This window comes from Brachyistius frenatus, unplaced genomic scaffold (assembly GCF_029030835.1).
Source record: "Brachyistius frenatus isolate BFR_SWC_R1_liver_20210118 unplaced genomic scaffold, ASM2903083v1 Contig_343, whole genome shotgun sequence".
Classification (NCBI taxonomy): domain Eukaryota; kingdom Metazoa; phylum Chordata; class Actinopteri; family Embiotocidae; genus Brachyistius; species Brachyistius frenatus.
Genome location: NW_027210942.1, coordinates 271,506 through 292,072, shown reverse-complemented (window position 1 = coordinate 292,072; position 20,567 = coordinate 271,506). Strand labels below are relative to the sequence as shown.

The 20,567-nt window shown below is 44.4% G+C and overlaps 2 protein-coding genes and 1 long non-coding RNA gene across 4 annotated transcripts; 2 read left to right on the top strand and 1 right to left on the bottom strand.

Moving 5' to 3' along the window:
- The first annotated feature begins 6,856 nt into the window (after positions 1 to 6,856).
- LOC138635980 (homeobox protein otx5-like) lies at positions 6,857 to 8,863 on the top strand. 2 transcript variants are annotated; one of them, XM_069723734.1, is made up of 3 exons: positions 6,857 to 6,950; positions 7,820 to 8,004; positions 8,228 to 8,863. In XM_069723734.1, the coding sequence occupies exons 1-3, from the start codon at positions 6,857 to 6,859 to the stop codon at positions 8,861 to 8,863; spliced, it is 915 nt and encodes a 304-aa protein (XP_069579835.1). The 2 variants fall into 2 exon arrangements, with proteins under 2 accessions (XP_069579835.1, XP_069579836.1); XM_069723735.1 differs by having other exon boundaries at positions 6,857 to 6,953; positions 7,853 to 8,004.
- A 6,447-nt stretch (positions 8,864 to 15,310) lies between these two features.
- Positions 15,311 to 18,571, bottom strand: LOC138635981 (histone H3.3A). Its single transcript, XM_069723736.1, has 4 exons — positions 18,476 to 18,571; positions 17,079 to 17,222; positions 16,804 to 16,957; positions 15,311 to 16,717 (listed from the first exon to the last, which is right to left on the bottom strand). Exons 2-4 carry the CDS (start codon positions 17,204 to 17,206, stop codon positions 16,589 to 16,591), a joined length of 411 nt encoding a protein of 136 aa, XP_069579837.1. The 5' UTR covers positions 17,207 to 17,222; positions 18,476 to 18,571; the 3' UTR covers positions 15,311 to 16,588.
- Positions 18,118 to 20,448, top strand: LOC138635983 (uncharacterized). The gene is made up of 2 exons (XR_011312200.1): positions 18,118 to 18,284; positions 19,955 to 20,448. It is a non-coding gene; the product is annotated as an uncharacterized lncRNA (long non-coding RNA).
- Positions 20,449 to 20,567: the final 119 nt, after the last annotated feature.

Sequence of the window (20,567 nt, the reverse complement as noted above, 5' to 3'; positions counted from 1 at the left end):
CTGGCCAGTCGTCACAGAGAGGGGGGTGAGGGGTGTGGGGGGGTCGATGGAGGAAGAGCCCTGTGAGATTGAGGGCTCTATGCAGTTCACCAGGGGGCGCAGAGGGGGGAGGGGGGAGGCAGCAGAGGGGAGAGGGGGGGAGGCAGCATTGGTGTTTTGGAGGTGTGAGGTGTGGAGGAGACAGATGAGGGCGGTGAACTAAACCTGTTGAAGAAACAGTTTAGTTCATTTGACCTCTCCAGGTTCCCCCTGGTTGTTCCTCTCCAGGGTGCCCCCTGGTTGTTCCTCTCCAGGTTCCCCCTGGTTGTCTCTCTCGCCCCTTGAACCCAGTAATCTCCTTCATACCGGTCCACACCTCCCTCACGTTGTTCTGCTGGAGTTTGGCCTCCAGCTTCCTCCTGTAGGAGTCCTTGCACTCTCTCATCTTCTCCTTCAGGTGGCGCTGCACTCTCCTGAGCTCCTCCCTGTCCCCAGACCTGAAGGCTGCTTTCTTCTTATTAAGAAGAACTTTCAGGTCACTGGTGATCCACGGCTTGTTGTTGGGGAAGTAGTGTACAGTCCGTGATGGTACGGTGGTGTGTTCACAGAATTGAATGTATTCTGTGATACAGTCCGTCATGCTGTTGATGTCCTCCCCATGTGGTCCAAACAGCGCATTCCAGTCCGTGGACCCAAAGCAGTCCTGCAAGGCATCTTTGGCCTCCTTTGTCCACTTCCTCACAGTCCTGGTGGTTACAGGCTGCCTCTGCACCAGGGGAACATACTTGGGAGTCAGCAGGACCAGGTTGTGGTCGGATCTACCAAGGGGGGGAAGGGCAGTAGTACTGTATGCATCCATGGCATTAGCATACAGGAGGTCCAGAGTTTTATTGTTCCTTGTGGGGCAGTTCACATACTGGTGCAAAGCTGGCAGTACTTTATCCAGACTGGTTAAAGTCTCCAGTAACTAACAAAAATGCACCGGGATGCTGAGTCTGTAGTTTAGCCACAGTGGAGTGGATGGTGTCCACTGCTGCCTCTACGTCAGCTGATGGAGGAACGTCCACAGCGATAACAATGGCGGACGTGAACTCCCTCTGCAAACAATACGGATGCATCCCCACGGCTAGCAGTTCAATGTCCGGGCTACAGAAACGTTCCTTCACACACACGTGGTCGGGATTGCACCACCTCTCGTTCACATAGACTACAATCCCTCCACCTTTCTTCTTGCCGCTCCGAACAACGTCTCTGTCCGCCCGAACAGTCCTGAAGCCGGGTACGGCCGCGCTGTGGTCCGGGAGATGTGAGTGCAGCCATGTCTCGGTGAAACACATGATGCTGCACTCCCGGTACTCTCTCTGGGTCTTTACCAGCACGCCGAGCTCGTCCGTCTTGTTGGCCAACGACCTCACGTTCCCCATTAAGATCGCCGGTACCGCTGGCTTGTATTTCCTCCTTTCCGCCTTTAGCTTAGCTCCAGCTCTGCAACCCCGCCGTCTTCTCCGAAGTTCAACGGGGATCTCAGGCCTCGCTCCGGGCAGCAGCAGTAGAGGTCTACTCAGCGCGATCAGCTGATCACGAGAGTAAACAATAACAGAGCCCCCAGCCAGAAACGTGGAAAAATTACGGTCCATTACGGTCCGTTAACTGAACACGAGAGAAAGAAAAAAAAAAAAAAAAAAAAAAAAAAACGAAGAGGAGAAAGGCTTAAAAATACTAATAATACTAATAACAAGGGGAGGGGCGCTGCCGCAACAGGCTGCCGCTAGCGCGGCGCCATCTTAGCAGGGCTGAGACCCAATGATGGAGACCAGCTGATGTAGACCAACTAATGGAGACTCAATAGTGTATACCCACTAATCTAGACCCACGGATGTAGACCAACTGATATGGACCCAATGATGGAGACCCACTGATGGACAACCACTAATATATACCCACTAATGTAGACCCACTGATGTATACCCACTGATGTAGACCCACTGATGTATACACACTAATATAAACCCACTAATATAGACCAACTAATATAGACCCACTAATGTAGACCTACTAATGTATACACACTAATCTAAGCCCACTGATGTAGACCACTAATGTATACCCACTGATGTAGACCCACTGATGTAGACCACTAATGTATACACACTGATGTAGACCCACTGATGTAGACCACTAATGTATACCCACTGATGTAGACCCACTAATGTAGACCCATTAATGTATACCCACTAATGTAGACCCACTGATTTAGAACCACTGCTGTAGACCAACTAATGGATACACACTAATGTAGACCCACTGATGTAGACCCATGAATGTAGACCCACTGATATAAACCCACTAATTTATAACCACAAATGTAGACCCACTGATGTAGACCCACTAATGTATACCCACTAATGGAAACACACTGATGTAGACCCACTACTGTAGACCAACTAATGTATACCCATTAATGTAGACCCAATGATAAAGACCAACTGCTTGAGAACCACTGTGGTAGACCCGCTGATGTAGACCCACTAATGTAGACCCACTAAAGGAGATCCACTGATGTAGACCCACTGATGGTGACACACTAATGTAGACCCACTAATGTATACACACTGATGTAGACCCACTGATGTAGACCGACTATGTAGACCCACTAATATAGATGCACTGGTGTAGACCCACTGATGGAGATCCACTGGTGTAGACCCACTGATTTAGACCATCTGATGTAGAACCAGTGTTGTAGATCCACTTATGTTGCCCCACAATGTAGACATACTAATGTAGACACACTAATGTAGACCCACTGATGTAGACCCACTGATGTATACACACTACTGTAGACCAACCAATGTAGACCCACTAATGTAGACCCACTAATGTAGACCCACTATATAGACCCTAAGATGTAGACCCACTCATGTAGACCCTAAGATGTAGACCCACTGATGTAGACACACTGATGGAGACACACTGATGGAGACCAGCTGATAACCACCCACTAATCTAGACCCACTGATATAGACCCACTTATATAGACCCAGTGATGGAGACCCACTAATGTAGACCCACTACTGTAGAACAACAAATGTATACACACTAATGTAGACCCACTAATGTATTCCCACAAGTGTAGACCCACTGATGAATACCCACTAATGTATAACCACTCATGTAGACCCACTGATGTAGACCCACCACTGTAGTCCAACTAATGTATACCCATTAATGTAGACCAATAAATGTAGACCCACTGATGAAGACCAACTGATGTAGACCCACTGATGGAGTCCCACTAATGTAGACCCACTAATGTAGAACCATTAATGTAGACCCACTAATGTAAACCCACTTATCTAGACCTACTGATGTAGACCCACTAATGTCGACCCACTAATGCAGACCTCTGTGAATTAATCCGCCTCCATAGACTCCCATTCAACTTGAATAAAATGTCTCCAGCAGTTATCTTGGTGTTGTTAGCTAAAGTCACTCCTTCAATAATCCCTCATTCATTAGAAAATAAGACCTGTTTTGGGGGGGGCTTGTCCATTTGATTGACAGGCCCGTGGCGCAGTCAGGTTACAGCTATCGGTGGGCGGGACGTAGTATTGTCAGGTTTCCAATCAGATCCACCGCTGGCTCCTCCCCCAGCTCATCTAAATATGGTCTCTTCCTGCTCCAAACCGCTCCGAACTAGTAAAGATGGTGACGGACAGAATCTGAACTGGAGGATTCATAACGTTCACAAACCAACAGGTGACATCACTGATGGTTGCTGATTGGTTCGTTGGCAGCACTGGTTATTCACATCCTCAGAAATTAACGCAACATGTCTTTGAGATGAAATCGACCATCATTGTGGTGGAACAAAGTTTGTAAAGGAGCACATTTGAATCACTATAACAACAGTTGAACAACTTGAAGTGAAACTCGTTGAGCTCTTTGCGCTGACGAACCTGACAGGCTTCCAACCGATCTGGACATCATAAATATGGTCACCTCCTGGAGAGCTCTGATGGTGTCAGCCTTGTTGTGCAAAAAGCGGAAGTTTACAAGGAAGATGGTCTGTTTTCCGTCAGCGTCTTAATCTGCTAGTGGACAGACTCCATCCAGATACACACAAAGCATGCAAGCATGTGAACAACGACGCTGTCTGACACGTCGATAAAAAGCAAAGGATTGGTGGCTTTCCAGTCAGATTCAGTGACAGCTGACATCTCATTTTAAATTAGGTTTGAAGGTGTCTCGGCACATTGAAGGGGCACAGGTAGATCCTCACCGTGTTACTAGTCCCAGTGTGGAGCCATCGATGGCTGCAGACTGTCTCATGAACAAAGCATCTGGAAATATAACTGAGTGTTGAATGTGGTGCTGGTAGATACACACACACACTCTATGCTTCTGACATTATGGAGTTCAACTGGTGAGAGTCCAAACGGGCCGGGGGGGGGGGGCTGGTGGGTTGGTTAATGGTGGCCGGTGCTGAGCTGCTGGTGGCACCTGGCTTGCACAGAGGAGATTATTAGTGTGTGTGCGTGCGTGCATGTGTGCGTACGTGTGCATGTGTGTGTGCGTGCGTGTGTGCGCGCGTGTGTGTGTGTGTGTGTGTGTGTGTGTGTGTGTGTGTGTGTGTGCGTGTGTGTGCGCGTGTGCTCGCGTGTGCGCGTGTGTGTGCGCGGGTGTGTGTGTGTGTGTGTGTGTGTGTGCGCGTGTGCGTGCGTGTGTGTGCGCTCGTGTGTGTGTGCGCGGGTGTGTGTGTGCATGCATGTGTGCGTGCGTGTGTGTGTGTGCGTATGTGCCTGGTGAGTGATTGGGACTGACAGCAGCCTCTGTACTGCTGGCTGGCCTGCAGATTTAGCCGACCTGTTTTAGACACTCTAATCTGGATTAACTACAGTAGTGTGTCAGTGGGGACGAAGCCCGGAGCCTCCCCCACCCTCTGCCCCTTCACCTGCTTTTCCTCCATCCTCTCACTTCCCCTCTCTTCCCCTCCCTCCCTCCCTCTGTGTACCTGCCTCTCCCCTCCTTCCATCCACCTGCTGACCTGTTCTCCTTCCTTTTTCCCATCTTCAGAGTTTTCAGGCCTCGGTCAGCTGACAGGATGTCGATCACAATCTCCGTTCTGCCTTAAAATAAAAGTGCGTGCTTGCATCACTGTGAATGTGTCTCTGTGATGGAGCTTAAAGGGGGAAGGGCAGTAGGGCAGGGATTATACCCACTCAGTCCTCTTCCCTACTTCCCTATTTGCTGCTGCAGCTGTAGGACGATCTGTTCCACTGGTGAACGTGGATTCATCGCCATCATCAAGTGGACAGTGTTTGTACTACATACGTGATCTTTTCAATGAGTTTCTAAAGTCCTGCCTCAGCATGGCCGATAACTGTAGTGCTGCATGTTAATAATTCTACAGTACACTGACCCCAAGTCCCACATAAAAACGTTTTTTTTTTTAATAAAACTCAATAATAAAAAGCCAAAAGATTAAAGATGTCAAATCAAAATACTGATAAGAAATCTGTCAAAGGCTTCAGAATATGAAATAAGCCAATAATGTGCACAGATTTATGCACATACTGTTGTCACCACATGTACGTCAGACTCACTCCTGAGTCCACAGAAACAAAGTGGGACTGCAGGAATGCAGGTTCCTCTTGATCCAGTTCTGCAGACGATGTGTCCAAATGCCCATTAGGAGCAGCAGCTGTCTCCTCACTCTGAATCCTCCTCATGCACGTTGCTCTCACTCCTTCCTCCCTCCACCATCGTGTCTCTAATTTGTCTTCTTGTCTTTCCGTTTTGTTCGGTCTCATCACCGACCCGTCCATTTCTAGTTCCCTCCACCTTCCTCTCCTGCTGCGCCACTGAACAGATTGTTCTGTCTTTCCTCTTTTTATCTGGAGATAATATTATGATAAATCAAATGAGCTTTGTTGCTTTTGTGCATGAGTGTGTGTGTGTGTGTGTGTGTGTGTGTGTGTGTGTGTGTGTGTGTGTGTGTGTGTGTGTGTGCTGCTGTTTTGGAAATAAATGTAATCTGTCATTAATGTGTGAATGTATGAAATGTCAGATTCATTGATGAGAACTGTGTGTGTGTGTGTGTGTGGGGGGGGGGGCTGAAGGACTTTGAGTTAGGAAAACATGAGAAGTGTCACTTTCATAAACTTCATAAATACTCTAATAGAAATTCTTTAAATTAAAAAAAAAAACTGTTATAAAGATATATATATATGTTTTAGGAAGATAAAGTATATTTGTTAAAATATAAAGACTGGAACTCACATTTAATCAGCAATTTACAGTGTAAATCATTTTGGATTGATATGTGTTATTATTAGAACTACCTGAGCCACTTTACTTGTAAATAATTGAATAAATAAAGCGGTTTGTTGGAGCTCTTATGTAGCCCGTTGCTGTGATGTACTTTATGTGCAGGCGTGCCTGTTATGTGCGTGCGCGTGTGACCCTGGATGTGGGAGGGGTTTGCTGGAGCCACTTGCTCCCTCTAATTAGCAGCGTGTGCCGGTGAAGAAACTCAGTGGACCTCACCAAGGCGCGAAGGCACCCAGGGGCCACTTCACCTGTGTGATGACTCTGACGGTGTGAAGCCCAGTTTGGAGACGCGGTCCGGATGCTCGGTGCGCTGCTGTGTGCTCTGCTGCTAAGCTGACCGTCGGTTAAAGCTGAAAGTGCAGTTTAAAAAACAAAAGCCCACTTTGACGTTTCTCCGTGAATCCGGCGCGTCCCGCTTCTCTCCGCGGCGGTTGGATCGGAAGCACCGACTTGTTGCCCCGGCTGAGCTCGGAGGGGCCCACGCCTGCTGCGTTGCGTGTCCGACCTACAAGTCAGCGACAGGACTTAAACGCCTGCTGTAAAGATGATGTCCTACATAAAGCAACCCCATTACACCATGAACGGGTTAAATTTGCCTGGCCACGGAATGGATATGCTTCACACAACCGTCGCCTATCCACGTAAGTACAAACTATAATGTACATTTTATTACGAAAAAAATAAAACTTTTAACGCAGATTTATGTGTTTGTTTCCTTTTGTGCTCTTAATTTAAAATATCACATCCATCCCGGGTGATGCGTAAAGACGCGCAGGCTGCTGCGTAAGGCTATATCCAAACGAAAAATGATTTAAGGATAAAAACCAAAATTCTGTAAGAGGCAGTTTGTTGATAACATGGGAAATGTAGTACAGGTCCATTATAGAACTGTTACACGGATTTGTGCCAAAGAAAAATAGAACAGGCTGCTTCAGGAAAACTGTCGTATTTTGGATGAAAAGTTCCACTGCTCTTTTGTTATAAACAATAAGCACGTTTATTCAGCACTTTAAAAATTTAAAACAAAAGTGCAGATAATTTGTGTGTTCAGCGTCAGAATTCAAACATCTGATTTTTTGTTTGTCACTTTTCCCTTCAAAGCTTCTCACGTCGTTGACACATACAAATAAACACTCACTGTGGAGGAAGACACTCAATTTACCGAAGACTAAATAAATTCCCGTGTCTGCATATGATGAGTCCCGATACAATAAGCATTTGGCTGCGTGTTTAGCTGCCAGACAGACAAACAAAGGACTTTAACTGCCCAAACTATATCTTAATCAATAAAACCTAATTGTTTCTTTTTCTGCATGAAAATCAGTGACTATTTTAATCATTTAATATAATACTCAATGTTCTTTGTCCCATAATATCACAATGCACTTGATTTGTATCTGTTGTCATCTTCACACACAAAACTGGAGAACAAAACCACCTAAATAGTCACTTTGCCTGCTGTGTTTCTTTTGTACATCATTCATTGTGCTCATAATTCATGTCATCTCTAATCCCCTCTCTGTGTCTCCTGGGTTTGCAGCCACTCCCCGGAAGCAGCGCAGAGAGCGCACCACCTTCACCCGCACACAGCTGGACATCTTGGAGGCTCTGTTCTCCAAGACCCGCTACCCAGACATCTTCATGAGGGAGGAGGTGGCCCTGAAGATCAACCTGCCGGAGTCGCGTGTGCAGGTACTGAAGGAGGAGGCTGCGGCCAAGATGGAGGCCTTTCTGTTTAGTGTTGTGGGCTTTTTATAGTGAGACGAGATATATGAAGAAATTTAAGGGCAGCAAACATTTTTGGTGGGCTACGGCAGCATAAAAAGCTATGATTTTAAACCTGACCTCTCATGAAACATATTTCCGCAGCCGACAGGTATTTTCTGCCCTGACACCGTTTTCTTTGTATCTTCAGGTTTGGTTTAAAAACCGCCGTGCCAAGTGCCGGCAGCAGCAGCAGCAGAGCAGCGGGCAGTCCAAGCCCCGCCCTCCCAAGAAGAAGGCCTCCCCGGTGCAGGAACCCAGTGCCCCGGATCCCGTTCCCAACCTGTCTGGTTCCTACAGCCCCTCTTCGGTCCAGTCGGGCCCCAGCCTGGCCCCGAGCTCCAGCACTGGAAACACCGCCGTGTCCATCTGGAGCCCGGCCATCTCCCCCCTGCCCGACCCCCTGGCCTCCTCGGCGCCCTGCATGCAGCGGCCCTCACCTTACCCGATGAGCTACGGCCAGCCGTCAGCCTACACCCAGGGCTACGCCAGCACCACCTCCTACTTCACCGGCCTGGACTGCAGCGCCTACCTGTCCCCCATGCACTCACAGCTGTCGGGCACCGGGGGAGCTCTCAGCCCCATCACCGTGCCCTCTATGGGCGGCTCCCTAAGCCAGTCCCCAGCTTCACTATCCTCACAGGGCTACAGCACTGCCTCCTCCCTGGGCTTCACCTCTGTTGACTGCCTGGACTACAAGGACCAGCAGGCCTGGAAACTGGGCTTCACCACAATGGACTGCCTGGACCACAAGGACCAAAACTCCTGGAAGTTCCAGGTCCTCTAGAGAGCGAGAGAGTGTGGCGTTCATGTCTGTGTCGACACTGTGTCAGTGAGATAGTGTGAGGCGTTTCTGCTGGAGGACTTGTTATCATTAATTCTCAGTTTCCTGTTTGTAAGATTTTGCTTTAATTTTCTAAGAGCGACCTCTGTAGAAACGCATCTTATCTGAATTCTTTTGGAGACGAAGGAACCAGTGACTGTCGGCGATGCGGTCTGACTGTAAATCACACCTTTTGTCTCCTTCATGCTGTGTTAAATAAGAGAACAAACGCCTTTAAAGAGTTTGTAGGAAAAGACTGGAGTCCTACACACACACACACACACACACACTCACTCACTCACTCACTCACTCACTCACTCACTCACTTCTTGATTTGTTATAGAGTGAAAGGAGAGTTGTCCTGACCAGGTCACATCCTCCTTCAGGGTTACATTATTTGAAACTATTTATCATTATTATGTTATGCTCCATTTAAATATGTAATTTGGTTGCATATAGTTGTTTTTTTAGCACTTTGTGTTGTGTATTACAGTGTTAACCTTTAGTGTTATCATCCTGATCTGTTTGATGGAAAAACGTAGACTTTCTGTTTTAGCTGTGTGACATATTAAAGTGATCTATTCTTTACATGTTTGTGCACTGATGATCATTGAGATGAATTATTAGTTTAATGCTCGTTAAGGAACCGATGGACAGGTAGGGGTCAGTGTGACCTGGAGTGTGGGTGTGAAGGGCCCGTGTTCTCGTCGGGTCTGGACCCGTCATGTTTGTCAGGTGGCCTGCATGGCTCTCACTGGTCCATCTTGGTTATTTTAGCTTATCTGTCTCTGGGAGTGTCCCAATCCTCTTAGCCTCCCTTCAGAAATGCCCTAAGTGAATTAGTTAGGATTATTGCCCTGTCCCCTCCGTCTCTCACCTCTTCATCCTCTTCCTCGCCTTCCATTCCTGGCTCTCTCCTTGGTTTTCCTCCATCTTTTCTATCTTTGTCTCTCTCCTTATTTTGTCTCTTCAGGTCTGCAGTATTACCTTTCACCAGGCTGTCTGCCTTCTTGCCTCAGTTTTGGTGTATCTGTCTTGTCCTGTGCACCTCCCAAAACCATCTGAATCACTGACAACAATGCAGTTAAATAAAGCCTTTTTACTACAGTCATTTTCATTATTTGTTCATTATTAGCAGCTCGGTTTGTTCCCCTTCTTCACCCCCCCCCCCCCACACACACACACACACACACACCAATCTCCCCAACTCCTCTGACCACTTGGTAATCCCCACATGACCTGATTACTGCCACGTAAACGCAGCTACGCCATCAAATGTGTAAAAATACTTTGTATAAGTGTGTGCAGTTTGTGTGTTGAGGTAGTTTTTATTGAAGGGGGGAGGTTGGTCACAGAGGGTTGATTCCTTCTAGTTACTTTCTATGACATCTTCTGCCCTGATTTTAAAGCCAGATTAAATTGTTTGTCACTTCATCTCAGTCATCATTAAAATGACCAATGAACTAAAATCTTAAAGGACTGTTATTTAAAATCAGATTAAAACTAAAACAGTGACATACTTCAATTAAGATAAATCAGTCCTGACACATTTCTGATTTAATTCTGATATATTTGATTTAAAAATATAGTTCAGTTTCTTATTGCTATGTCTTCAACCATGAAAAATCTAGTGAGTGCAATAAACGGGGAGCAATTGACATTTCAAAGCATTTTTCTGCACTCAACAGTGGCCTAATCCTGCTCCATGCTCGCTGTAATCCCGCTGCCCTCCCTCTCTGTGGTGCCATTGGTTAATCCCTACGTCTGCATGCCCTGATTGGTTAACCTCTTTCGGAGGGTGCCGTGCACTTGTAATCTTCCCCCTCAGTACTGAGTGTTTCAGACAGACATTTGCGCTGTAATCCCAGGAAGGAGCAGATGTGATGGGGGGATGGACGGTGCTGAGCAGACCTTGAGGAAGGTGAACGCTGGTAAACTAAAACCAGCAGGCTGAAAAGGAAACGCTTAAGGCCTCAAAGAAAGGAGAGGGACATATTTAGGAAGTTCAAAGTAGTAACTGTTGCAGATCAAATCTGTATTAAAAAAACAACAACTTTCTTTTTTCTTTCAATGCAGGTAAAAAGTAAAAATCCAGAATCCTAAATCTGTGATCCAAACACCTGCAGTAGGTGTATCCCAGTTTCCAAAGGGTACATTAAATCAACTAGACAAGAGGCACTGAGGCTGCTGGGATTGAGATTGCATAAAAACTAGGAGAGAGAAAAATCAATAAAGTGTTAACAGTGAGCTAAAAACAATGGCTAATGGCTGACTCTGCGAAAAGAAATAAAGAGCAAAAATTAATGGTTTAAATGGAGAGCGGTTGAAACAGTAATAAAGAGCCATAAGTAGCCCAATAGTTAAAATGGTTAGCTGAAGGTAAATGCTCAGGGAATAGTTTATATTTAGCTCAAAGTAATTGATGGTTGGAATAGTTCACTCCATCTGCAGGCGTGTATGTCTATCAGCTAGTTAGCTACAAGTAATTGTATAAATGTTACTTAAATAAATAGATAATAGTAATGGTTTAAATATGGTGAGGTAAAAGTGATGAATAGTTAACTAAAAGTAATGGTTTAAATTGTTAGTTAAAAGTAATAAATGTTTACCTAAACTACTGGCATAAACAAAAAGTTAAAAGTAGTAAATAGGTAGCTAAAAGTAGTAGTTTATATATGGTTAACTAAAAGTCGAGTAGTTTAAAGTAATAGGCTGAGAATGACTAAGTGAAAATGATTTAATGATGAGCTAAAAGGGTTGGATTGCACCAGATTATCTTAGCAAAGATAAAATGATCACTAAAAAGGATTTCAACAAGTTTGTGAACAAACTTTGAGAGAAATAAACCTTGCGTGTGCATAAAAGAAATCTTAGATCTTTTACTTCAAATAACGAGGAACGAGGGCTGCGTCAAAAATAATCGCTTTTCTGAGATCGACCTTTTTGCCACAAACGTTCGGACCGCCCTCTCGCGTGCCGTCGAAGTTTTAACGGCATCGACTTCCTCCTCGAAAGTTCACGTGTTCTCATCTGTTGAACTCTAAGATTCTTGTGATTTGATTGATATAAACCATTTCAAGATACAATACAGTAAACAGCTTTGTCAGACCACAAACAAACAAACAGACGATTACAGTACTGACTTAACTCACTTATAAAATCTCAGTCGAGCAACGATCCAACAACAAGCGGTCCGGTTCAGTCAGAAAAGGTCCAGTAAATCCAACCCAGTAAAGTATTTAGTCCAAAACACACGATTACATCCAGAATACACACGATCGGTTTCAACTTCCCGGCAGGTGTTTTTAATTTTCTACATTGTCACTGCCAGTTTGATTGACATCTCACGGAGCCAATAGGAGCTTCCATATCTTGTCCACAGCCAACCAGAGTCTGAATCGAGCGGAGATGTCAGATCCAGCCAATTGGAAGTCACGTCAGCGATGAATGGCGGTTTGTATAGCCAATGAGATTCTGAATACGAGTATATGCAGGAATAGTGGGCGGGGCTTATGCCAGAAAGAAAAAGTATCTTGTTTTGAAATCTTGTTGTTGTTGAATAAAAGGTGCATTAATGTGAAAAAGTGTTTGCCCCCTCCTGTTAAAACATAACTTAACTGTGGTTCATCACACCTGAGTTCAATTTCTCGAGCCACACCCAGGCCTGATTACTGACACACCTGTTCTCTATCAAGAAATCACTTCAATAGGACCTGCCTGACAAAGTGAAGTAGACCAGAAGATCCTCAGAAGATAGACATCATGCCAAGATCCAAAGAAATTCAGGAACAAATGAGAAAGAAAGTAATTGAGATCTATCAGTCTGGAAAAGGTTCTAAAGCCATTTCTAAAGCTTTGGGACTCCAGAGAACCACAGTGAGAACCATTATCCACAAATGGAGAAAACACGGAACAGTGGTGAACCTTCCCAGGAGTGGCCGGCCGACCAAAATTACCCCGAGAGAGCAGCGACGACTCATCTGAGAGGTCACAAAAGACCCCACGACAACATCCAAAGAACTGCAGGCCTCACTTGCCTCAGTTAAGGTCAGTGTTCATGACTCCACCATAAGAAAGAGACTCGGCAGAAATGGCTGCATGGCAGAGTTCCAAGACCAAAACCACCGCTGACCAAAAACAACATGAAGGCTCGTCTCATTTTTGCCAGAAAACATCTGGATGATCCCCGAGACTTTTGGGAAAATACTCTGTGGACTGACGAGACCAAAGTTGAACTTTGTGGAAGGTGTGTATCCCATTACATCTGGCGTAAAAGTAACACCGCATTTCAGAACAAGAACCTCATACCAACAGTAAAATATGGTGGTGGTAGTGTGACGGTCTGGGGCTGTTTTGCTGCTTCAGGACCTGGAAGACTTGCTGTGATAAATGGAACCATGAATTCTACCGTCTACCAAAACATCCTGAAGGAGAACGTCCGGCCGTCTGTTCGTGACCTCAAGCTGAAGCCAACTTGGGTTCTGCAGCAGGACAATGATCCAAAACACACCAGCAAGTCCACCTCTGAATGGCTGAAGAAAAACAAAATGAAGACTTTGGAGTGGCCTCGTCAAAGTCCTGACCTGAATCCTATTGAGATGCTGTGTCATGACCTTAAAAAGGAGGTTGGTGCTGGAAAACCCTCCAATGTGGCTGAATTCCAACAACTCTGTAAAGATGAGTCGGCCAACATTCCTCCACAGCTGGAAAAGACTCATTGCAAGTTATCACAAACGCTTGATTGCAGTTGTTGCTGCTGAGGGTGGTCCAACCAGTTATTAGGTTTAGAGGGAAACACTTTTTCACACAGGACCATGTGGGTTTGGATTGTTTTTCTCCCTTCATAATAAAAACCTTCATTTAAAAACTGCATTTTGTGTTTACTTGTGTTATCTTTGACTAATATTGAAATTTGTTTGATGATCTGAAACATTTAAGTGACAAACATGCAAAAAAATAAGAAATCAGGAAGGAGGCAAACACTTTTTCACACCACTGTATCTGCTCTGGGGTCTATTCTTAATGTAAACATAAATATTTTATTTAATGCATTATGTTGGAGGGTTCTTGGAACAATTTTCAGAATCAGTTCTCTGAGATTCTGTTTCATATCAAAACGAGATTGGTATTATAACTGAAATGTCAGGAACAAAATCAATATCAAATCATGTGAATCGGAATTGATTCGATTTGGGAAATCAGTGGGGAGACGCAGCTCTGTACTCAACACTAAGAGATAAACAAATTAAACCGCTAAAAGTAACAAGTACATTTTTAATAACATTATCTAAACATTGGATAAGTAGCCAACATAGTTATATTAATCATTCTCCTAAAAGGAATGAATAAATGCTTGGAGCAGCTGCAGATAATGGATTATATATTAAAAAAAATACAGTTGAAAAATGTTTGTCCTATTTGTTTGCACGACATCTCAGGAACACCTTGAAGAGATTATTTGAAATATGCAAACAAACACTCAAAATACACTCAAGAACCAAAGGTCAAAGGTCACTGTGACCTCACATTTTTGGCCATAACTCAATAATTCATACGCCATGTTGTGACCAAATTTCACATAGCTGTCTAACAGGGTAAAAAGTGATATTTTAAGTCCTAAAGGTCAAAGGTCAATTTCACTGGGACACAAAATGTTCTGCAAAAGCACTTTTCTGGCCATTTTTCAACACCAGAACAACTGTGATCAAACTTCCCATGTGGTCTGATAGTGAACTGATGACACCTTGAAACGGTGCTGGTTGTTTAGATCTTCTGTGCTGTTGTGTTGGAACACGTGTTTGGTCAAACATGTAAACATACAAAGATCCCGTGAGTCCGGACCGACACGGATGGAAACTGCAACTTCACTATTTGGTGGAGGCACACCATGCCAACGTATTTATAGTTCTTATCATATCTTCATTTGTAAAGTAATTAATTTATTGTATATTGCATATGTAGCTGCCAAATAAATGTCATGAACTGAAAATGTAATTAAATTGAAATATGGTGTAGAATCAGTGACTAAAATCAGTTTGTAATAATTTGTTAGAAACTGTTCTGAGACCTGGCTGGTAGAAATACATCCAGCAGGTGGCCTGGATTAACATCACCCTCCATTTTCAAGACGCCTCTCCGACTCACAGCCGAGCTACTTCACATACTTTTAGATCTTGGGAAAGAGTCCTTTCTTTAATACCAGAAGTTTTCATGTATCGATACAAAGTGCAGAACAAAAGTTTTATAATTGAATCCTCAACGTTAGTTTCCAGTGATTTATTACACAGCAATCAGATGGTGTTTGTTGCTGGAGTCCTTGTAAATGTTCTCCCCCTTGTGGCAGTTTATAGTACTGCAGCCTATCAAAGCCTAAGTGAAACACTGAAAAACAAAAACAACACACAAGCTCACTTCAGTTTAACACCTATTTATTACCACCATAATATGAGAAATTTGGAAAATACAAAGATCAGCTTATTTATACGTCTGAAAATCTCAAGGAATAAGAAAAATATAAAAGAAAACAAATATGAGGTTATAGAGAGTATCACAAATTTAGAGAAAGGGACAGATTTATATGCTGAGGTCTACAAAGACTGCAGGAGACACAGGCCCGAAACATGCAGTGTTGTGACCGACCTGTGGTGAGACAGAAGCATCATGTGATGATCTACAGAGACGTGAATGGAGGTGGAGGCGGTGCAGCGCCGCCCTCGTGTGGCTGCCGTTACAATAGAAGTTTCCTCAGAAAACACAGAAGCCCTTCCTGATTTTTTTTTATAGCAAATCAGATCACTGTGAAAAGAAAACAACGATAACCATGCTGATAATATCAATTGTTTTTTTCTCTTATTTTGATAATTTTGGAAGTGGTAAATAAAGGAAGAGATGCTCCTCCATGAACTATGTGTAAAAAAAATTGACACCATATCCACAACGATGATCAATATTCTTAAGCAACCAAGAGATTCTCGTTTGTTGAGTACAACTAGTTTGGAAGATCAGAGCTCTGGGCTCCACACACACAGACCAGCGGTCCACCTCCACCCCCTCCAGCCCCCACAGCACATCACCGAGGTGAAGGAGGAGGGAGGAGGAGGGAGGTGCAGTGAGCAACAGGGGGGAGGACGCCGGGTGGGAGGGGAGGAGGGTGTTCAGAGGGGCCACAGGCCTCAGGACTAGTTTTAATAGCACCCTGCTGTGGAAGTTGCAGCTCCCCTTAAGCAGACCAGCCCCTCGGCCGGACCCCTCTGCTCCGGCTGTTTGCCACACAAACGGCACCGACTGAACTCTGGAAGAATCCAGGTGGGTTCACTGACGGGCTTCCGGTTCTGAAGGGCCGCCCGAACCCAGCGATGCATGTTTGAGTGTGTGTGTGTGTGTGTGTGTGTGTGTGTGTGTGTGTGTGTGTGTGTGTGTGTGTGCACATGCGCGTCTGATCTGTGAAACCTTTTACATGCACAAAAAAAAAAAAAGGTACCCTAAAACATTTGGTGAACACAAAGATATCTATGAGAGACCAGACTTCAACATATTTCTATCTCTTCATAATCAGGATTCCTCTAAAGTCTACTGAGAAGCTGGGTTGGGGGACGGGGCGGAGAGAGGGGGCGGGGACGGGGGAGTGAGACAAAGGAATTGGGGGCGGGGACAGGTAAAGAAAAACAGGACAGAGGTGAACTATCAGGTCTAAGCTCTCTCTCCACGGATGCGGCGGGCCAGCTGGATGTCTTTGGGCATGATGGTGACCCGCTTGGCGTGGATGGCGCACAGGTTGGTGTCCTCGAACAGCCCCACCAGGTAGGCCTCGCTGGCCTCCTGCCGGGTCGAGGAGGGACAACACACGTTAGCAGGAGAGTCGCGCTGCTCTAAAGTCACACTATGACCGGACGAACCAGACGAACCTGCAGCGCTCCGATGGCGGCGCTCTGGAAACGCAGGTCGGTCTTGAAGTCCTGAGCGATCTCCCTCACCAGGCGCTGGAAGGGCAGCTTACGGATCAGCAGCTCCGTGGACTTCTGGTACCGGCGGATCTCCCTCAGAGCCACGGTACCGGGCCTGTTCAGTGTGATCACACACAATGAGACGCAGGACTTAAACTGGAGGGATGTGAGTGAAGTTGCTGGTGTGCAAGTGATCTCGTTAAAGACGACTCAGCATCCATTCAAACAGGCGTTACCTGTAACGATGGGGCTTCTTCACCCCCCCGGTGGACGGGGCGCTCTTCCGGGCAGCCTTTGTGGCCAGCTGCTTACGAGGAGCTTTTCCTCCGGTGGACTTACGAGCAGTCTGCTTGGTACGAGCCATGACGACGAAGTATCACCTGAAGGAGCACATAAAAACACAAAGCAATACTTTATAACACTCATATTAGAAATTACAACCCGATTGTAATAATCACTGCAAATTAAACCCAGTTTTCCATTTTGTTAAACTCCAGCTGAGTAAGATCCAAAAACAAAACAAAAAACTCTGTCTGTCTATTGTTTCATTTAAATATCCTTATAAACTAACAGTTTGGTGACTGTCAAAGTTTAAAATGACTTCATAATAATAACAATTTACAACATTCAATATTTATTTTAAATATAAAAAGACCAATAAAAGGTGATCAGACAAGCAAAACAAACGAACATCAATACATTTATTTTCAATAAATATTTAAAAGGTATCATGAGAGTTAAGCCTAATTTAACGAACTCATTTGTTCTTTCAACAAGTTGTTTGTCCTTTTCTGGACTATGCATACATTGAATGTTTGTTTTTTCTAACCTATTTTGCATAAAAAAAACAACCTTTTCTCACTTGTCCTCATTTAATTAGCTCACGACAAAGCAGGCCTGTCTGTTCCCTCTGCCCGCTGTTTGGACGAGTATCACGACGGTTCTGAGATTTGTCCGACATAAAGCAGACGTGTTACCGGGTCTTAATATTTATAAAATGATCGTGTCTCAACAAGAGGTTCCTTTTTTCCATCTGGTTCAAACCCCATTAGACTCTCGTCAGATTGGCCCCCTGGGGAAACTTTCCCCGGTTTGGCATCTGTTCAAACATATCGAGCCCATCCCACCAATCACCGTGTCGAACAGGCCGTCATTCTGAAATACACCAATCAGCTGAGCCGCTGCCGCAGTTCTGGACCAATGGTGTTTAAGTCTGAGGTTTGGAGGCGGGACGAGGAGCCTTAGCCCCGCCTCATACCGCAGGATTATGGCCGCAGACCGAACCGAAGCCCGACAGCCAGCCGGGGAGCAGGACGCGACCTCTCGTCCACCGAGGCGCCGGACGTGTGCGTGAAAGACCGACAAAACGTAGGGGACAAGTGTGGCTATCAAACAGCGTCGCAGGCGTGTGAAGCGGCGGCATATTAAAGCACATCGTTGAGGTACAAAGCTCCGCAGGAAGCGGAGCGGCTCTCTGAGCGGAGACCGGAGCCGTCGTCCTCCGGGCGGCTTCTCCCGCTGCTCACTCCGACACGCTGCTACCGCAACAAAACAACTCTATCGCTCTCATTTTCCTCACTAAATGTTCAATACTACTCTAAGGTGTCAAAAGTGTAACAGAAACATGACTTACCACGTGTGAGTCGGTCTTTTCCTTGCGGGGGACCGGGTGTTGTGGTCCTGTCAGATATTTACTATCTCTCACAATGGAAGCGGAGCGAGCAGGAGCAAAATGGCGCCCATGTCAATCATCCGCCTCCCAGAATGCAATGCCAACATTTGTAAACATTGAAACTTCATTTCCTTAACTTTTGTTTTTGTTGTTTTTATTAAAAACGTTGATTGTTTTAAAAACAGTTTGTGAATACCGTAATAATTAACATCGGGAAAGTGGTGATGTAATTATTTAATAATAGTTGTAGTTTATGGCTATTTTTTAATAAACTTTACAGTACAGAAATATTTTAAAAACAAGAACGAAAATAACAATTTAAATAAATCAGGCACACGCTGTGAGCATGTGTGTTGGAAGAATTAAAAAAGTAACAACAGAGAATATTATAAATGCTATTATTTGTTTACACGATACAAGATGCAGAAAGTAATCATGACTACACAGCGAAAAATGTGCCATTTTCTGTTATAAGAGGAAAATAAATCACAAGGATTGATTTCAAAGTTAATAAATGCAACATATTACCTTTGTGAGGACAATATGGATTTCATAATAATCTGCTATAAGCCTGATTTACACTGTTTTATTAAGTGTTAATGAAAATACTTTGGTATGGTCAGTGTATCACTCATTCAGAAGAATATATTAAAACACATGAACTGATAAATACTGTCAGACATTTTAATATTGATAGATCACATTTGCTATTTGAATGTATCATATCTAGTGTAAATATCTCAAGTCTTTATGAAGTCATCATTGTAAATGTAAATGACATGACAGGCATGACTACAAAGTGCAGGTTATATACAAATAAATATATGTATATATCTTTTTTTTAAACAAATGTTTAGCTACAGATCATTTTTCAAATCTTTTTAAATGGCCTCTTTGACCTAATTTGAAAAGAAATAATTTACATGCAGCTTCACTCTTTGTGCCGGCCTACAGAAATGTCGTTATCATATCATATCATATATCATATCATATCATATCACTGGATATTTAAACTGCAGCAAAAGTTTAAATGTTCAAATCTAGTTTATAAAAATAAGTGAAATACAAATAAAACTAGTGAAGATATTTTCAGTGACATGAAACCATTTTGTGCGTTTGCTGTTGAATCAGATGAATGTTGTTTTCTTTAGTTCTCGTGGTCATCGACTCATCACAACTAAATTCGGGCTTTGACAAAGTTGCACAGATCCTCATGTGCCCATTTTTCCTGCATCCGTCACAAGAACTTCAGGAACTGACTGTTCACGTTCTACCGGCTATATTCCACCTTTTGACATTTTAACAAGATAAATGTTATTCATGCGTCACCCGTCAGTGGTTGTGGATTTCTGCCTTAAAGGAGAAATCCACCACAATTCACCAAGAACATGGAATAAACTTTTCATTGAGAACTGTTGAGAAACTTTCTTCTAACTTTAGTTGCAGGGCAGTTTGAGTCAGCAGCCGCGGAGCCGGTAAGAATTCACCTCTCTGCTTCGTGACTCCTCGACCGGCTGCGCTGGATACTTGCTGAAACAGGAACATCACTTCAGCAGATATATTGTTTATGGATGACACAGTTTGAGTGTTAGAGCCTATCTATGCTCATCTATGCTGCCGTAGAAGATGTTGTTACGGTAAAATAATGTGATGAAGGAGTTATGTTTAGAGTATTTTTATGCCTCCAGTTTTGTGTCCGGCAGGTGGAAAGCGTTGGTCAGGGGAGAGCACGGGGCCTCGGGAGGTCAAGATGGATGTTATCTGCAGATTATCTGACAAGACATGGTGTCAGCAGGATGACGAGGAGGGAACCGGGCGTAGAGCCCTGCGGGGCGCCGGGCAGGACGGGAGCTGTGGCTGACTCGGCAGCAGCAGCAGGTCATTTTTGACTTTGAACCATAAATGAAATGTTTAATAAAAGAGGTTTGATCACATTCCTGTTCGCAGATCTGTCAGCATGCTTCTCCACTGTTAACAAAAATAGGCAATCTAATGTTAAAGTTTAAGCACTTTATTTTCTTAAAGCAGCACTTTGGGATCACATCACTCTTCT

Bases quoted from the DNA above. Each gene is read 5' to 3' on its own strand.
- LOC138635980 (XM_069723734.1), top strand. From the start codon at position 6,857: ATGATGTCCTACATAAAGCAACCCCATTACACCATGAACGGGTTAAAT. The intron at 6,951-7,819 runs CACGTAAGTACA...TTCATGTCATCT, and splicing joins TCACACAACCGTCGCCTATC to CTAATCCCCTCTCTGTGTCT. The intron at 8,005-8,227 runs GTACTGAAGGAG...TTGTATCTTCAG, and splicing joins TGCCGGAGTCGCGTGTGCAG to GTTTGGTTTAAAAACCGCCG.
- LOC138635981 (XM_069723736.1), bottom strand. From the start codon at position 17,206: ATGGCTCGTACCAAGCAGACTGCTCGTAAGTCCACCGGAGGAAAAGCT. The intron at 16,958-17,078 runs GTAACGCCTGTT...CACACTGAACAG, and splicing joins AAGAAGCCCCATCGTTACAG to GCCCGGTACCGTGGCTCTGA. The intron at 16,718-16,803 runs GTTCGTCTGGTT...TCGACCCGGCAG, and splicing joins CCGCCATCGGAGCGCTGCAG to GAGGCCAGCGAGGCCTACCT.